This window comes from Agelaius tricolor, unplaced genomic scaffold, assembly GCF_023055355.1.
Source record: "Agelaius tricolor isolate 1412-34295 unplaced genomic scaffold, bAgeTri1.0.p SCAF_3, whole genome shotgun sequence".
NCBI lineage: Eukaryota > Metazoa > Chordata > Aves > Passeriformes > Icteridae > Agelaius > Agelaius tricolor.
Genome location: NW_027269263.1, coordinates 15,089,412 through 15,106,719, shown reverse-complemented (window position 1 = coordinate 15,106,719; position 17,308 = coordinate 15,089,412). Strand labels below are relative to the sequence as shown.

Below are 17,308 nucleotides of genomic sequence, written 5' to 3'. Positions count from 1 at the left end.
CTGTCTCAGTACTTATGAAATCTGGCAATTGCCATAGTGGAGGGAGAAAGTAGAGTGGCTGCCAGTAGGGTTTCATAACAGAAGGAGAATCTCTCTCTCTTTGCTCATGCCATGAAGTTGGAGATGGAAGTTCAGTGACATGTTGTAAGTCATGTGGAATGGCTTCCTAGTGCTGGGAAGTTCACTGTCGTTAGTCTGGGGTGGGACATACTCTTGTTAGCAGATGTGCCAGACCTATAAACCTGCATGAGCAATTTGTGAAGGCGAGGTCATAAAAGCTGTTTCACAGAAGAATTTCAGTCAGAGGGGAAGAAGAAAGGTTTCCTGTAACATCTCTGAAAGGCTTAGGGAGTGCTGTCCCAGTTGTCTCTGGCATCCCCCACTTGACCAGTCTTCATCACTTTTGGAAGAACAAAGAGGGAGCACTTCCAATCTGGTAAACACACATCCTCAAATAGCATTGTGTTCTCTTCTTTGGCTGGCCAAGTGATGTAGGTGGAGCTTGTTCTGCATATGTTGTGTTTAATTCAGATTGTGGTACCCTGTAATTTTCTAGGATGTGGATTACCATCAAACTGGATTCATAAATTTGAAGTCAGACCCAAGTATGTGTTCTTTGCCTCTTTCATTGTTTCAATGAGTGTAGAAAAAAGCCCACGAGTGATGCCCAAACCCAACAATGTGACATGTACTAAAATGGCAGACAGACTACACCCTGTGGGAACTTCCCAGATCTACAAATAATTCCAGGTTATGGTAATAACACAGCCAGTTAGAAACATACTTTCAAACCCACAAAGAACTCCACTTCATAAGGACTCAAGAATGCTGATCTCAGTATCTTACCTTACCTGGAGCCTGAAACTCCTGTTTGTATCACAGGTTGTTTGCCCAGTACTTTGCTTCTAAACATACAGAGTTTCCAGTGTTATGCTTTGCTGAATATTGATAATGATGGCCTTTATGCCAATGGCAGAGAAGAATGCTTATGTTTTTTCAGTCTGATGTCATCCCACAAGCAGCCTGGGCACACAAAGCTGTGGTGAGAATGTAGTAGATGAAGTCAAGCCTTCCCATTAGAAACTGCATTAGAGATCTTGGAATGCATACATATTGTCAAGCCAAGAATTTTAGTGACATGTAAGCAATTGTCATGCCCTGTCATTGAGGAATATGGGAAAACTCATTGGCACACCTTTTCCTGGTGAGCTTGAAGGCTCTGGACAGTGAATGCTTCTGTCTGCTAGCCTTTCCACTTAGTACTCCATTATCCTACTCTTTCAGTATTTTCTTCTGGGTTTTTTCCTGTTTTTCTAGGTGCAAGGAATGTAGCTTACTGGTCTATTCAGCACACTACCTTCCCTATTCCATATTCACTCTAGATCACTTCCAGCACTTCATCAAAAATAGCTTTGCTTTCCTTCCCTTGATGGGGCTTGCCTTTCCTTCTCCAGCAGGGACTGTTACCCTGTCTGCTGACTGCTTATATGCTGAGTGCCAGCATTATTCCTCATGTTCCCTGCAGGCCTCTGACTCAGGGACAATGACTGACTGTCCCTTCATGCCTGTCCAGCCTCCATCAGCTCCTTATTTTGCCTCTCAGACCCAGCTCTCAATTGCTTTCTCCATCTGAGAAATGCTCACACACTTACAGCTTTTATTTTTCTCTCAGCCAAGGATCTGGCAAGTTTCTTAGCAAAGATGTGTTACAAAAAGCCTACTCTGTTACCTCCAAGGTGATGAAAGAGCAGCTGTAAGACATATTTGCTAGCTTTTGTTTTGCAGATTGTAGCCAAAAAAGGTGTCATTAAATCTTTTCAGTGCCATCTTTGAGAACATTTAAAAAATTATTTTGTGGTCTAAGTGTAGGGCAAATACACCCCATGAAGTGGAAATTGTGATCATGTACAGGTAAATGAATCCTTGCAGAGGCCATAAAAATCTGAAGTTTTAATCAGATTATAGTATTATGTAGTTGGCTTTATTTTTGTAACAGTCCAGCCAGAGGCCACTATGGATATGAGGGTTCATCTTCAGGCTTTTCTGCAAATATTCCTGATTGGAAATCCTAGATGGAAAGATCTTTCTCTTTTGAGAAGCACCATTAGTATTTAGAATAGGTTAGCGTAAGGAAGTTTTATTTTTTTTTTCTTTTTTTTTAACATCATTCCTTCTGCTTCTGCCTTAAAAATGTACAATTGTACAGGATCAAATGGAGGAAATTCTGTCTGAGGATTCAGGGGATGGAAAAAAAAAATGATTTAGGTAATGCCTGATTGTTGTGAAGAATTTTTTTTAATTACTGGTGAAGGAGAATAATTTGTAAGTACTGGCATATCTTTTAAAATATCTCATCTTAGTAGCTTTCTTCTCTCTTCAGAATACAAATTAGAGGAGATTTTCTCAAAGATCTGTGTAAGAACAGTATCACACTGAAGTGACCCTTGTGCATTGCATGAATTCTGAGGTAACCTACAAGCAATTAATACTAAGTGTCCTTTCAGTCACAGAGTTCAGCAGAGTTAGGAAACTCTTGCTTAATAAGACACATGTACATTTTTAATACTTACTTCATAAATTAGGCATATAAACTTCCAGTGGCCTTGAAATGATCTCAGAGGGGTTCAAGAGGCTTTTAGCAATTCATCAAAACAATTGGTTTGTTTTGCTGACAGCCATGCAGGAGTGTTGATCTGAGGGACTGGTAAACTGGGAATTACCGTTCAGTTTTCAGCCTATTAAGGCCAACTAGGAAATTACAAAAAGTAGACATTTTCTTTCCAAGTCTCAGGCAAGTCAGAAGGGAAGGGAATCATAACATTTCCTTTCAGGAATTTGTCTTTTATTCCTTCGGCTTATGAGATAAAGAGTAATGTTTGGATCTGAGAAACAGATTTCACTAATTGTTGTTTTCTGGAGAATTTGGTGAATAACCCCTCAGATAAGCTGGGTTAGACCATCAGCTGCTGTATTAACGTCTTTCCACAGGGTTTTCTAAACAATTCCTAAATATGTTGAAATCTAGAAAGAATGTGGAAGCTTTTTTTCCATTAAAGAGAACCCAGTCAATGTTAGCATTTAAACTGAAGTGGATAGCAGAACACTTTAGAACATTGCAGAAGCTCTAAATAGAAGGGAAAATAGTTGGTTCCTGCCATCTCCATATGTTGTTCCTCTTTACTGGGTCACAATTCCTCTAGGATTTCCACAGTGGCACATGGAAAGCTGAAGGAGCTATCCAAAATGAGCAAGCATTATCTGTCTTTAGAGGTAGAGGGAGAAGCAGCGAGAAATCAAAGGACAGTGTAAGATCATGTGTGTAGGAAAAGATTCAAACATCTTGAATTCCCTTTCCTACCCAGCACAAACTTTCCATTGTTAATGTGGCCATATACTTAATTACTTGTCTTTTATAGACCACTGAAATTCAGCTCAAAAGCTTGAAATTACATGATCTTAGTAATTTCATGTTGGTGCTTTAAATCTGATCCATTTTCTGCTATGTATCTTTGCTATCATTAACCCTACTAGCCCTTTCGTCTAACTCTGTGGGACATGCACATTCCTCATCTCCAACTCACATCACTCCTTTCTTGCTTTCCTCCACACTTTTCTCTTACATGACAAGGAGAAGGAAGCAGGAGGTTTTCCATACCCACCTTCAGCCTCTCACCCTAGTATAGGTACAGGAAGAAAGGTCCAAAAGATACAAACAAGCCAGTGCACCGTATACATTGACCTTTACTTTATGTAGAAAGCACCAAGCAGCACATTCAGGGCTCCTCTTTGAACATCACCATTGGAGTCATGACAAAAGTGTAATGGCTCAGAAGGGCTTCCTAATTATTTGCTATATGACTCTTAAAAGTTCCTGCAGTCAAATCCTCCTTCGGAAAGGTTCCATTATTTATGAACTGACTTTGTGTAGGAAGTGTATCTACAATTTTGCTTTGGTCGTTGAGGTTTTAAACTGTACAGTGTTTTCCAACTGTTTGGTAACACATCCAATGTTGAAATCCTGTTTCCCCCATTTGTACAGAATTGGAATAGCTTCCTGTTATTATGTGACTTTAAAAGCCCAAGTTTCCCACTATAGACAACTTTAACCTGCTGGCTTGAAATTTATATTGATTCTGTCACTAGTCTAGCTCTTTCTGTGGAGTCTTTTAGGTGAATGGGCAGGGTTCTGTAAATTTAATTGCAGCAGATGTTTCTCTGGGTTTTCTCTCTCTCATTTCACTCTGGATTTTAGTTGTTTTTCCTTGGAAAGGTACATGAAAGGGAAATCCTTGTATAATCAAATGTTTGTTTTACCATCTAAAGCTTGCAAAGGGTCCTTAGCCTGGGCTGATTTCTTCTTGAAGAGCTGTAATTATTCATGGAAAGGAAAAAAAAGCCTTTGTTACTAATAGGCTTCTTGGTGCTTCTTGTAACAGTCTTTATTATTCCTTTCTACATAATTTTCTATTGATGAGGTGAATAAAGGCTTCCTCTGCTGTTAAGAAAGAAAAGGTAATTGTTCTTTTTTCACATTTACCAATGCTTGTTGCGTTCCTTATGTGTTTAAAGGACAAGGATGCAGAAAATGATGTTATTGATGGCATCACCATGGCAACAGTTCTTTGGAATAACACATTCTGGCATTGTTATTCTGCACACACAAAAAAAAAGGGGACTTTCTTTTAAGCACAAACAGATTGTGCCCCTTTTAAAGGCACCCATGAACTTTGCTTTTCTGAAGATTTACAGACTGGTTTGGGGCAGAAAGGATTCTGACATCATTTACCTCTCTGTGTACATCACATTATGGTGTTAAAAAAAAAAAAAACACTTTGAAAAAGCCAATGGTTTAAAGAGACACAGTATGGGAAGGATACATAAACATTTCTTTGATCAGAAAGACAAAAAAAAAAGTTGAAAGAATTTTGAAATTTATGAGCTCTAGGACCAGACTCACTAAATAATCAATCAAGAGACAGAGGAGACAGAGGAGTCAAACACTCTGAGCTTATTAAAGTAGTTATTTAGTTATGACAGTACTCCAGATAACATTGCTTTTTACCTCAGACACTACACACATCTTAACACATTTTGATAGGAAATTGAATTGCTTCCTCACAAGGCAGTTTGCAAACATACATCTTGTCTTTCATATTTCATCTTCCATTGTCCTTAGGTATGTAAAATCCTGCTATATTAGCATTTAGAAGCCATGGCATTTTCTAAGGCACGGTACAATTTTATTCTTTTTGACTCCACTGCAGTTCTAAAATGGATTACTTTATTTCTCAGAGACTCATCAGTGAAATATATCTGTGTTTTTGTAAGAAAAAGGAGAAGGGACTGTATTGAACTTGGGAATGTTTGAAATTCATTCTGGTCTCTGTGGTGCTTTTTCTGGCACCCAAGTGCACACCTTCCTGTTTGACTTCACCAAGGAACAAACTATCTCCTGCATGCCAAGGCTGCGTGGAAGTGGGCTGTACAAACCCTGGGACTTGAGCACTTTGCACCTAAAATGAACTTGTGTTGTGTGCAAATGTACCACTTAAATATAGCCACTGTCTTATTTTTGAGAGAAATTGTAGTTTACTATCTGGCTCCAAATACACTGTTAATATTTTGGTTCTAAGTTACATGTAACTTTTCTGGAAGTCACCACAGCTGGTAGAAATCAGCTGTTTGGTTGTTGGACAATAACTGACCACTGTATTTTTCTGCTCACAAAATCTTGATGAAAATATGAAGCTCTGGGGACTACAGCACAGCTGCCTATGGAGGTTGCTTCACATTCATCTTTCCAAAGCTGAAGTGACTCCCTAAAATTGAACAGGAAGCTGGAAACTCTATTGCTTTAGCCTTTATCTTTGACAAGTGTAACCACCTTAGTGAGCATGGAGGAACTCCTTAGTCCCACAGTGATTTTTTTATTTGGTAAGAAACAAAGTGACAGAATGAGCTTTAGATCTTGGTCGTGTTTAGCCCTACTACAAAAATTATGCTCTGTATTTACCTGGAGGAAAGTGAGCAGCCTTCTTTCCTTGCAGAACATATTTTTGAGTTTAAATAGGTTATTTATGCATTAGTACATATAGAATCACAAATAATTATGAATATTCATTGTATATAAAGATTGCTGCATATATATAATGATACATACACCTATTACAGTACATAATATATATAGATCCATATACTATAATGCCCTCTATCATTTTGCTAATTACATTATTTTGTAAGAAGTTGTGAAATTGTCCTGGGAAGAGTTTGGGATGCAAAGGAGTTCCTGCAAAGGAATGTGTTGTTGAAATATTTACTCTTATTCATCTATCTGAACATATTCTATGTGATTGAAAAAGTGCCCTAGAAATATTTATCTTCAAGATCTTTTATTAGAAATATTTCTAGAATATTTCTATCTCATGTCTGTCTCATGTTATTTGTGCATATTGCAGAAGAAGGAAGAAATTACAATATTTTAGTTGGGGTTTTTTAGTCCTATCCTCCCACTGCTTGCCTTATCTTTATGCAAATGATACTGCTATGATTTAATTTTTGCTTAGAACCTGTTCAAAACCTTCTTATGAAACAGTAATGAGAAGCCATATTTTCAACTGATTTTTTAAATTTCTGTTTGTGAAAGTGTCTGCTCTCTGAACTCCCTGAACTCTCTGAGATTATTTTAAGTCTTTTTATTGGAGACCTCCAAACTTTGCTACATCTTTGTGAGAAGTTTCACTTGGTAGAGGTAATGAATGTTTGATTAAATACTGCATTTTCCTGTGACCAGGAAGGAAAAAACATTTTCTTGCCGTTGTCTGATCTTCTGCTGTATAATTTTCCTATGTTATATTCAGGTACAAAGAGAGAGACTCTAGAAAAGAGTGAGACAAGTTTTCCTAGCTCTAGTATACTGAGAGCCCAAAGACCTCATATTAATATTTTTTAAAAACTCTGCCAGTTTCTTATTCTTGTGCCAACTCTGGATTTCTTTGTATTTCCTCAATTCTGCTGTTGTGAGTGTCTGAGATCCCAGAGTGGGCTGAGGTGATTGTTCCACTACCCCTGCCCAGCTGAAGGTGCTCAAGCTTGTGGTGATGCTGTCCTTCACTAGCTCTGTACCACAGCCCTGGTGCTCAGGATAGCAAAACTTGCTCCCACCAAGAAATAGAAGAGAGGTGGTGAAGACTTAGATGCAAAAAGTGCATTTCTCTCCTCTGCCTCCTGCATGGCCTGGTCTCCCCTCAGAGTCACCCCCATCTGCCCAGGGACATCATGTGGCTGTGACTCCCTGAAAACCTCCCTTTTCTTTTGCTTTGCTGTACTATTTAAGGAATTGCTATTTAAAGATGAAGCAAAGTTAAAAGCAGGTTGTAGTGCTGATTGTGTTTTTCTTGTCCTTACCTTTTTCTTCCCTTGCCATTTATTTCCCTTTAACATCAGGTGCCAAGTCTACACTAGCAGAGACTTACAGTTGATTGTGCCAGAGCAGCATTGGCACACAGGTTCTGGGCTATCTTGCAGATTTTTAAATTTTTTTTTTTAGATAATCCATATCTGTGTGTGAGAAGGTAACAGAGACTATTGGAAACAGTTTCAGCAAGCCTCAGCTTCTCTTGGTAGCTCTGCAATGTGGAAAGCAGATTGAGATTGCAGACGTTCTTTCATGTGTTCACCAAAAAGCCATCATACAGCCACAAGTTGGTCACAACCAGCATGGGATGGATTTCAGCCAGTCTTCTTTATTCTCTTCTTGGTCCTATGGGAATTGATGACATTTTCTGGCAATTTTGGAATCTGTTTCCTTTCCGCACTTCCATGGTTCCTTTCTTAAACTTGGTCCATTCATTCTCATCATTCTCCTGAAACCACAGCACCTTTGCAGAACTGCAAATCTGTGGTCTTACTGCTGAAAGAATGAAGTTATACTTCTGATACATTCCCATTTCTAAATTTCAAGACAAAAACCCTCTCCATGTGGTTTCCTGGCTGCCATTCAGAGCAGGAACATCTTGTCAGAGATCAGACTACAAGTCTGCCTTCTGTAGATGCTGGCCCTAAGCACATTTCAGATCCAAACTGAAAAGACATGTAATTGCTAAACAAACTTCAATTTGTTTATTTTATAATATACCAGCAGCTGTTTTCTTGTACTGTGTCCAAGATATTTCTCCAGGCAACCTACTTAATAGTGTAGAATTCTGTTTCCTTGGGTCAGTTTGCCTGCTTTATTTGTTTTCTTTCCAACCTCTGTTGGGGTGAGTTGTAGTCACTGAAACAACTATTTTTTCCTAAAATTTTAGGCAGAACCAAGTAACTTATTTCAAGAATGAGGATGGGAAGAAAATGTTGTGTGCATTCACTTAACAGTATGAAAAACATTAGATGTTCATATAGATGATTACATTTCCAGTGTGCCCAGTGTGGGGTTTCTCACTTAGCTCTGAAGGTCTGTTCCTAGATGGATGCTTTGTACCTGTGGTGTTGTGATCAGCTGAGGAAGGACACCTGCCTCAGCCAATTAGTTTCACCCTCCATTTTCTTGCTTAAGAGAGCAAATCTTGGTGGGGGTTTTGATCCTCAAGAAAGGACATTCTGTTTTGAGATGAAAACATCTTACTTCTCTCACTGGGGAGCAGAGGTCACCCAGACATTCCTCACAACCTAGGATCAGGTTCTTATTAGGGAGCCAAAAGTGTCTGGAAGATCTGATACAACTGTGCAGCATAAAGGTCAGATCCAGTCTGTTGGAAAACAGTCCTTTGGCTTTAATGGTCCTAAGATCTGACCATATGTATTTGTTGACTCTAATTGGGTTGTTTAGCCAAATGCTGATTTTCATCACCCTTGAGATGCACATGAGATCCTGGAGTTAGAAGGAAAAGGCAGGGATACTCCTAGGTGTAGATGAGGAGCTGCTTTCCACAAGCCAGACAAAAGGTTGTCTGTTTCTATATGATAAAAACATACATGCATAATGTACCTTATGGCTTAGAACAGCCATCTCACATTTTCGCCAACATCATGTTCCTGCCTCCATCAGAAACTTGCTGTCTTTTGGTTGACTTCCATTCCTCACAGAGTAAGAACTCTGTGAGAGTTGTCTTTGTCAGTTTTCTAAACTGCCTGGTCATTGATCCTTGTGTTTTATTGTAGCACTGTAGTTTCTTACACAATTTTTAAAAAGAGAACAAAAAAGAAATTCCTATGATGTTAATAGTTTACAGAACAAGCAAAATGAGAATTGGGTTGTTTAGCTTGTTTCCTCTTGTGTTCTTTCCTCTCTCTGCTACTGAAGATGTATCTTGTATCTTATATATGGTGAAGTTTAATAAGATCTCACTGTGTACCTTGTGTTAAAAATAACTTACCAACAAGAAAGGATAATGTGATTATGTAGTTTTCAAGATTGTGTGTAAATTACGCAAATGCTGCTGGGCATGTCAGTGTGTATGTATGGGTTAAGTTCAAGATATCTTCTAACTTCTTAGCACATTCAAGTGCATATAGTCTGAAAATATTCTGAAAGTTATTGATGCAATATGAAGTGGTCTTTTTCAGATGTTTGGAATCAGCATGCTTCAGCATGTATAAAAACAGCAGCAATATAAATACAAAGTAAGTGAAATCATGGCAACACAGAGGATAATCTAGGCATATATGATGAGCCACATGGTAAAATAATTGCTAAATGCTAAAAGTCTTAATTAAGATGAGGACAGACAGTGTTAATGAGACATAAAGGTTGAGCCATGCTTTAGTTGTCACAGTCAGCCTGATTCAAGCACTTTCAGGGCCATTGAGCTGAAAACATTTTTAGAGCATAATACAATGGAGAGGCCATTATATCAGACTGAACATTTTGCAGAACAGCACTATTAAGAGATTTGTGATAACTAGATGGCAGACTGGATTAACGTAGTAGACTCACATCCAAATCTCTCCTAGGCCAGGAACAAAAATGAGTGTGGATTGTGGGTATCCATAACAGCAGTTGTCACTCTCCCATGAACAATCTTTTGTAACTTAGAGTCAGGAAAAAATCCAGGAAGGCAATAGAATAGAGTTTCTCAAGTCATATCTAAAATGCTGAGAGAGGATTTAGTTTAATTAGATCAGTGTTTTCCTTTCTTAACTGACATTTCCCTTCCTGTTTATATTTTCCATTGGATTTTGTTTTGCTGTCTGTAAGGTGAATTTTCTGAGAATGTGTCTGTGTTTTCGAAGTTTATTTGACTGTCTGCCAGCACTGCTGAAGAGACATGCACCCATTCTTATGCTGGCTTTAGAGATTACCTTGAGTAGCAGCATTTGGGATTAAGACACTGCTTTTATGAACAGTTAATGTGTAAAACCTAGAACATTTCAACACTGGACATTTTAGTGTCATGCTGATAAAGTAAGGATTTGTGTGTGTGTGTGTGAGTACAGACTTCTCTCTTATCAACTCTCTTATCAACACTTAATCTTTCCCTTCATTTGGGAACTGTGGTTTTTCACTTAACCCATAGTGCCATCAGTTCTAGAAGCTGGGACACACAGAGTACTGCAAAAATCAAGACAAGCTGGGAGCAGCTCCTTGTGTTCCAAACCAGAGTGAGGCAGATGTGCACACAATGGAGAGAGAGGCTGGTAACAAGTTTTGTAAATAGTTTTGTGAATACCTTCTGGTTAGGGCTTGGATGGAAGATCCATTGTCTGATACTTTGCCCAGGCCGTGCAACACACTGAGGTAAAACTGCTGTGGGCATAATTCTGTACTGATGGGTGTTCTCCCTCTCTGTACTGTTTCTGCACTGCATTAGTCAGCTCAAGGAAGGGGCACCATGAGAAGCACAGGGCACCTCTGCTGAGTTGGGACTGATGGTGATAAAGAGAAAAACTTCAAACAGATAAATGAACAGGAGAATCCCATGCAATTTTCCCATAATAATGTGTGTGTGTGTGTGGGGGGGGGGGGGGTGTTTTTTTATTTTTGGGGGTTTTTTTAATTTGAATGAGTAGTTTTCCACCCCTTTCTGCAAATAACTAAAGTTTGGCCACGATTGTCAGGGTGGAACACACTGCCCACATCCTCCTTGGGTCACCCGTTGTCCTGGGGCTGAGCAGCAAGGCAAGCACTGAGAGGCTTAAATCCCCCTTTAACCTTAGGGAAAGTTTTCCCATGCTGTTATTCCCACTCTGCATCCCTTATGGAAAAAGCATGTGTGCATTAGGTGGCTGCTAAACATTAACTAAAATATTGCAAAGCTTTCTTTCTCAGGGGGCACGAGCAAGGAAATATGATAGTTCAAACATCTCACTGCTCCTGTGGCAGCAGTGTGAACTCAGCCAGAGCAGTTCTTCACTACCAGCAGTGCACCTTCTTATAGGAAAATACTGGAGGTGCTTTATGTGTTTCTAGTCTGTTTTAAAGTTTGGACTACATTCTACTCGAGAATACTGAACAAAATCATTTTAGGAGTATTTTTCTCTCCTATTTATATGCATTTGTGTAGAAGGTAAGATTAGTACTAGAAAGATACTTAGCATACTTTTGTATTTTTAGTGTGACTTATGTGACATATCATTAAAGATTCTATATTGCCTCGAGTCAATTAGCAAAAAAAGAAACTTTTTCAATGGTGATTCATAAATTATTTGTGTATGTAGATTAATACAGAAGACATCTGGACAAATACTGTATCTGCTGAAAAATTAGAATTTTGAATGATTAAAATTATTTGCAAATAGATACAGTTTTGGGTTAGACTGCATTTTTAGCAAGGTAAAATATTAATTTGCTGCATTCTTATTTCACTAATCTTTTCAGGCTAAAAAGATTTTGTTTAGGAAACTACTTGTAATTTAATTTTTAGGGATTTTGAAAAATACTGAAATGAGAATTTTTGTTGTGCATGAGCTCCTGCTTATGACTGAAAAATAATGGTCTTTCATTTCACCATTATATTTTCTAAAGGAATGATTTTCAGACTCAGGAGATTTCTATGGTGTTCTCCAGCTAAACATGCAACTGAAATAATTTTTAGACAACTCTGATTAATACAACAGATGGAATAATTAATACAGCACCTAAAATATTGTGGTCTTACACACAACTATCAGGATCACTTTTGTTTCTAATGATTTTGATCTTCAATTTCTTCCAATACTTTCAGCAGTGCACAGTATCTGTCTTCCCATAAAGGCAGAGATTTGGTATCTGCAAGTAAACACTGAAAAATAACTTGCTTGATTACACTTGTGGGCCATTAAATATCTGCTTTCATCTCTATAATTCCTCTCTTCTCAGAGCCTGGGCAGTGGGACTCAATCAGCCATGTGTTATCTTTCCCAGATCCCTTTCGGAGCATAGCGCAGTGCGCAGGAATGCAGTTTGTCAAACACATTGTGTCTGAAATCCTTTGTTGGGAGAAGTGGAGAGAAAGAGATTATAAAATGCCTCAAACCCTTCAATAAGGCCATTCCCAGGTTTCTTGTATCTGTTCAGCCCAACAAAGCGTTCATACCTCGCTTTGATGTGGAGGGTGGTATATTATAGCATGTAGTGTGTATTGTATCTCAGGGCAGCATCTGTTGTCCAGGCTGCAGTTTACAAAGAATAACTTACTTGGTTGTAGTAACTTACTATTTTTTTGCAAGTTTTTAGGCTCAAGGACAACACAGAGGGGAATTTAGAAGAAATAAATACATCTGTTGTCTATAATATTGGTTTTCATAGGTGGTGAGATTTGAGACCCTGGTGTGTTTTGTAGGAGAGGTGAACAAAAATACCCAATCAGACTGGTGATGTGTGTTTTTCATTACTCTGCTAATACAAACCTCTCAGAGGTAAAGCTGAACAGTGTGAATAACTTCTTGAAGCTGTTAACTTCTGTCCCCCTGAGGCAATCTCTGACTGACTTTTTGTAGCATTTCCTCCTCAAAATTCTAGGCACAAAAAAACATTTACTTGCAATACACTGGCATTATAGGTTTAAGTTGAACATTTTGCACTGGAGTAGTTTTGAAAAATTAGGCTAGAATAGGTGGGAGCAGACACATTGCAAAATGCCAAATGAGTTGCAGAGTCCACGCTGATGTTGCTTACAGCAGTGTAGCAAGCTGAGTTAAAATGGGAATTCTCTGCCAGTGTATTCTGAGAGAATTCGTCTCTCCTTTACAGGTCAGATATCCAAGGGGAAGTCTGGGAAGGCTTTGTAATGCAAATCTAGCTAGCCTTCGTTCACACAAGGAATGTTAGATGCTGACCCATAAGAAGTGAGTTCAAGATTTCTGTGAATATGTGGGATTTGAATTAGCACGGTAATGAAAGGCTCTAAGAGTATAAGGTGCATTCAGTATCTAAATCACTGACATGGTTTAGAAAGCTAAATTTGTCTCTGTGATGATTAAAAGAAAGCTGGTTGATACTATTCTGTGGCATAAACATTAGCAGGAATCCACCCATGGCACTTGGATGCTTGTTGAACAGCTGGTGTGTTTTGTTTAATAGAGTCAAAGACAAAAGTGGTAGTAGGTTTGTTGGAGATGTGCTGTGTTTATGGTGGATGACAGAGAATTGAGATGTAAAACAAATAGCAAAGAAATGGATCCAAACAAAAATGCTTGGTTATAATATTTGGCAGATTTTGTGTGTTAGAAAATATAAGGCACATTAGCAGGCATATAAAAATGCACCAGACAGTAACAGCCATTGAATTTATACAAGGAAAAAAATAACAGTAAGATCACTTATTCAGCTCTGTGGGACAGACAACTTCCTGGAGTATCCTTTAAATCCCTGATATTTTCATGAAAGATTAGACTATAGATACAGAATAGAGAAATCCCAAGTTTCTACATGAAACAGAGACACACAGTAGTGCTCATATTTGCCCCAGAGCATGTTTGTCTTTTATTACACTGTTTTGTTGACTATATATCTCCTTTCAGCTCTGTTCTTTTGTCTTGTGGAACACGGTCCAGATGAAAAATAAAAGTTACAGATAAAATTATTGGAGGACTGGATATGCATAATTATTTTGCAATTTTATTTTAATACTAATATTTTCTATTTTTCTTTCCTTTTCCACAGAGGGTATGAACTGTATGAATAAAGATCATGGGTGTGCACACATCTGCCGGGAGACACCCAAAGGTGGGGTTGCCTGTGAATGTAGACCTGGCTTTGAACTTGCGAAAAACCAGAAGGACTGCAAATGTAGGTAGATGAAGATTAAATTTCAAATGCCCCAAAATGTCTTGTTTTCTTCATTGTTGTTGTGTTCCACAAGAAGTTATATTTGTTTTGGCCAAAGGTGATTGATAATTTTGGTAATGAGGGTTTTTTTTGCTGTAGAAGATGCATTTGGAGATGGATTAGAGGGATTGAATAATAGAATGTTGACAGTGGCTCAGTTATCAAAATCATAACTTTTCTACTTTGCTATAAATGCAGAAAAGTGAAGGATCAGTTTAATCCAGGCTTTCCTAGTAAAGCAATACAAATAAAGCATAATGGGTTCTGGCTTGCAATATTTTGAAGGTCCACAAAGGTGGATGCATCAATTAATTTAATGATAAATCCAATAGAGCTATTAAATTAAGAGTGTCAGTTCCAATATTTTTAAAAGACAGAAATGATTGCTCTAGTCTTGATTCCACTCTCACAGTCTAGAATTATTACTTGGAAAACATGCAGCTGCATCAAATATACTGTTCTTCAGAGAAAAGCCCAGAGTGTTATATTCCTGAAGCTGGGATGCTAAGGATGCAGATACTCATTAACCCACAAAATTAGAAATTGTTCTGTACAGGTTCAAATAATTGACCTCAGCATTGTCATCTAAAAGCTTCAGAACTGAGTCTTTCTGATGGCTTCAGTGAGTCTTAGATCTGAGTCCAATAGCTTGCATTCCTACTTGGTAGCTTTGAGAGAGACAAAAGAAGTGTAGTAAAACAACATAAAATGTTTGCTGCTTTGCACAGGGCCAGTATTTTTGAGATAGTCTTTCTTACACTTTAGTTTTTTTCTTGCTGAGATCTCCACTATGTAAACACACATAGATGATACTAGTTCCCAAGTACAAAGTGAAAAGAATCACTTTTGAATGTCATAAAGAAGTGCCACAGAGTATTTACAGCCTGATTTCTGCTCCATAGTAAGAGGCTACGCAGGGCCAAAGGCAAAAGCACAGAGAAAAATGCCTTTATGGTAGTTTTCATTCTCAGTGTTTATTAGAAGTGAATATTGCGTGCTGTTAATTGGAGTGCAATGTCAGCTACATTGGTGAAGTGTGGGAGGATGTTTACTAATGTTGTTATTATTTGTTTCCTCAAATTCTCATATTCTTTGGGATTTTCAGTAATAGATGGTGGCAGGAGGATTAGAGCCTTTTCTGGAACATTATTTCTAAATGCCTCAGAGTTTAGAATAAAAACTTTAATTTATTCAATGTCCTCTGGTGTTCAAATTGTAGTTGTAAGTATCATGAACTTTTGGTGACAGATTTCTAAGTAGGGACACTGAGTTTTCCAAGGCTGCAGAGCTTACTTTGAAGCACATCAACCTCTAAACCCACAGCACATTCTGCAAGTATGTGATCCAGAGTTCTTACTTAAAATAATTACTTCTAGTCCTTCCAAATGCACAGAAGTACAAAGGTGTAGCCAGATAGCCTGGGACAGTAATTGTGAGATTACAGTGGGCTATTTATAGAAGCCTAATTCTGTGACTAAATCTCAACTTTTAAAAAAAACTTTTTCACAGCTAACCATTTCAGAGCAGCTATGTTGAAGAGCTAGACAATTCCCACTTGCCAGCCTGAGCTGGGTCTGTAGCCCTGTATAACAGGGACAGGTAGGGTCTAAGACATCCTTGTAAAAGCCCATATCCTTGTCAGTTATGCTGTTTTATCATGGTCCTCCAGGAGTCCAGGCCTTTCAGGGTTTGTCAGAGCCTGCTGCTCTGGTTCTTTTATGTGAACAAGTGACAGAGAGTGTACTTCTCAGTACACCTAGTACCTCTCTTGGAGAACTTTTTATCAGCCAGTTTGCAATTCAGTCAGACCACTGGGAGAGGTTTTCAAATATATTGGCCCAAGGCCTTTAGTAACAATTCAAGTCTTCCTCAAGGAAGATGTTAAAATAAGTTAGAAAGCAGAAACACTTGGAGGAAGGCTCTATGCTTTTTATGTATCACAATTGTCATTACATGCTAGTTACATAAGCGCATCCCATCTTATCATTTACCTTCACATGGCAGTCACTCTTGCTTCATGCAGTGTCCATTACGGTCAGTGTTCATTAAACAGGCTTGTGTTCAGTAGCTTCCTCTCCGTAATTTAGTGTCATGCCTTTCCTACTGCACAGTACTTAAACCCTATTGTGAATACAAAATTTTTCATTCCCTCATGGATTTTCCCATGATACTCATTACTGTAATATCAAAGTGCTTTGTAGACATTTGTAATGTATTTTCAAAATACTCTTCTCAAGTTAAAAAGTACTACTTTGCCCATCTTACAAAAGAGAAATTAATATAAAGATATTAATATCAAACTCATTTGGTAGTGATAGGTGATTACCAAGAGCCACACAGAAGCCGGCTAACCATTTACAGCACATTAATATGATCCAAGCCAAACTCCTGATGGCTCCTGATGGCTGTAGTTGCAAATGTCATAGAGAAAGGACTATAAAATCAGTAACCTGTAATAGAAGAGATTCAAGTGACTTGCCAAGCTCTAAGTAGGGATTCCTCAGTGAAGGCAGAAATAGGTTAGAGTTTTTAGGGCTCTTTTCACTATCTGATCAAGACCATTCTTTCTTGACAGTCCATTTCTGGTTTGCTACTCACTCTGCAGCAGATGAGCGAAGATTCCCAGCTGTTTCCACAGCCCTGACTTTCCCCAGCTTCACTAGGCACTAAATGAGACAGGAGCATTTTCTGCATTTGTCATTGAGGAGAGTTATGACACAATAGGTTTATTTAGAAGTCTGGTATTTTGCAGCTTTTGAGTGCTCAAGATTGCAGCCTTAATGGTTTCTTAGTGTAAATTTTAAGTATGCAATTTCTAGTTGCCCAACATATTAAGAAAACACTGAAGTGTTGAGGCTGAAAGGGACCTCAAGAAGCCATCTAGAAATACACAAAGCAGAATCATACAGATCCATACATGATCCCTCAGATGAACTTCATCCTTTAGCTCCAAAGCATCAATAAACTTCAGCTTTGTGGAGTTTACTGCTACTTCTGTACTTTAATGGCCTCTGGTGTACACAACCCCAGAAGATTTTGCTTTGTCAGTAATTTTCATAGATACTT

General features: G+C 38.3%; 1 protein-coding gene across 2 annotated transcripts in view; it reads left to right on the top strand.

Moving 5' to 3' along the window:
* Positions 1-17,308, top strand: part of SCUBE1 (signal peptide, CUB domain and EGF like domain containing 1) — a 192,937-nt gene that overhangs the window by 84,762 nt on the left and 90,867 nt on the right. For both annotated transcript variants that reach the window (XM_071422622.1, XM_071422621.1), the window contains exon 5: positions 14,078-14,203. In XM_071422622.1, coding sequence (XP_071278723.1) covers positions 14,078-14,203 — 126 coding nt within the window. The remainder of the gene's footprint in view (positions 1-14,077; positions 14,204-17,308) is intronic.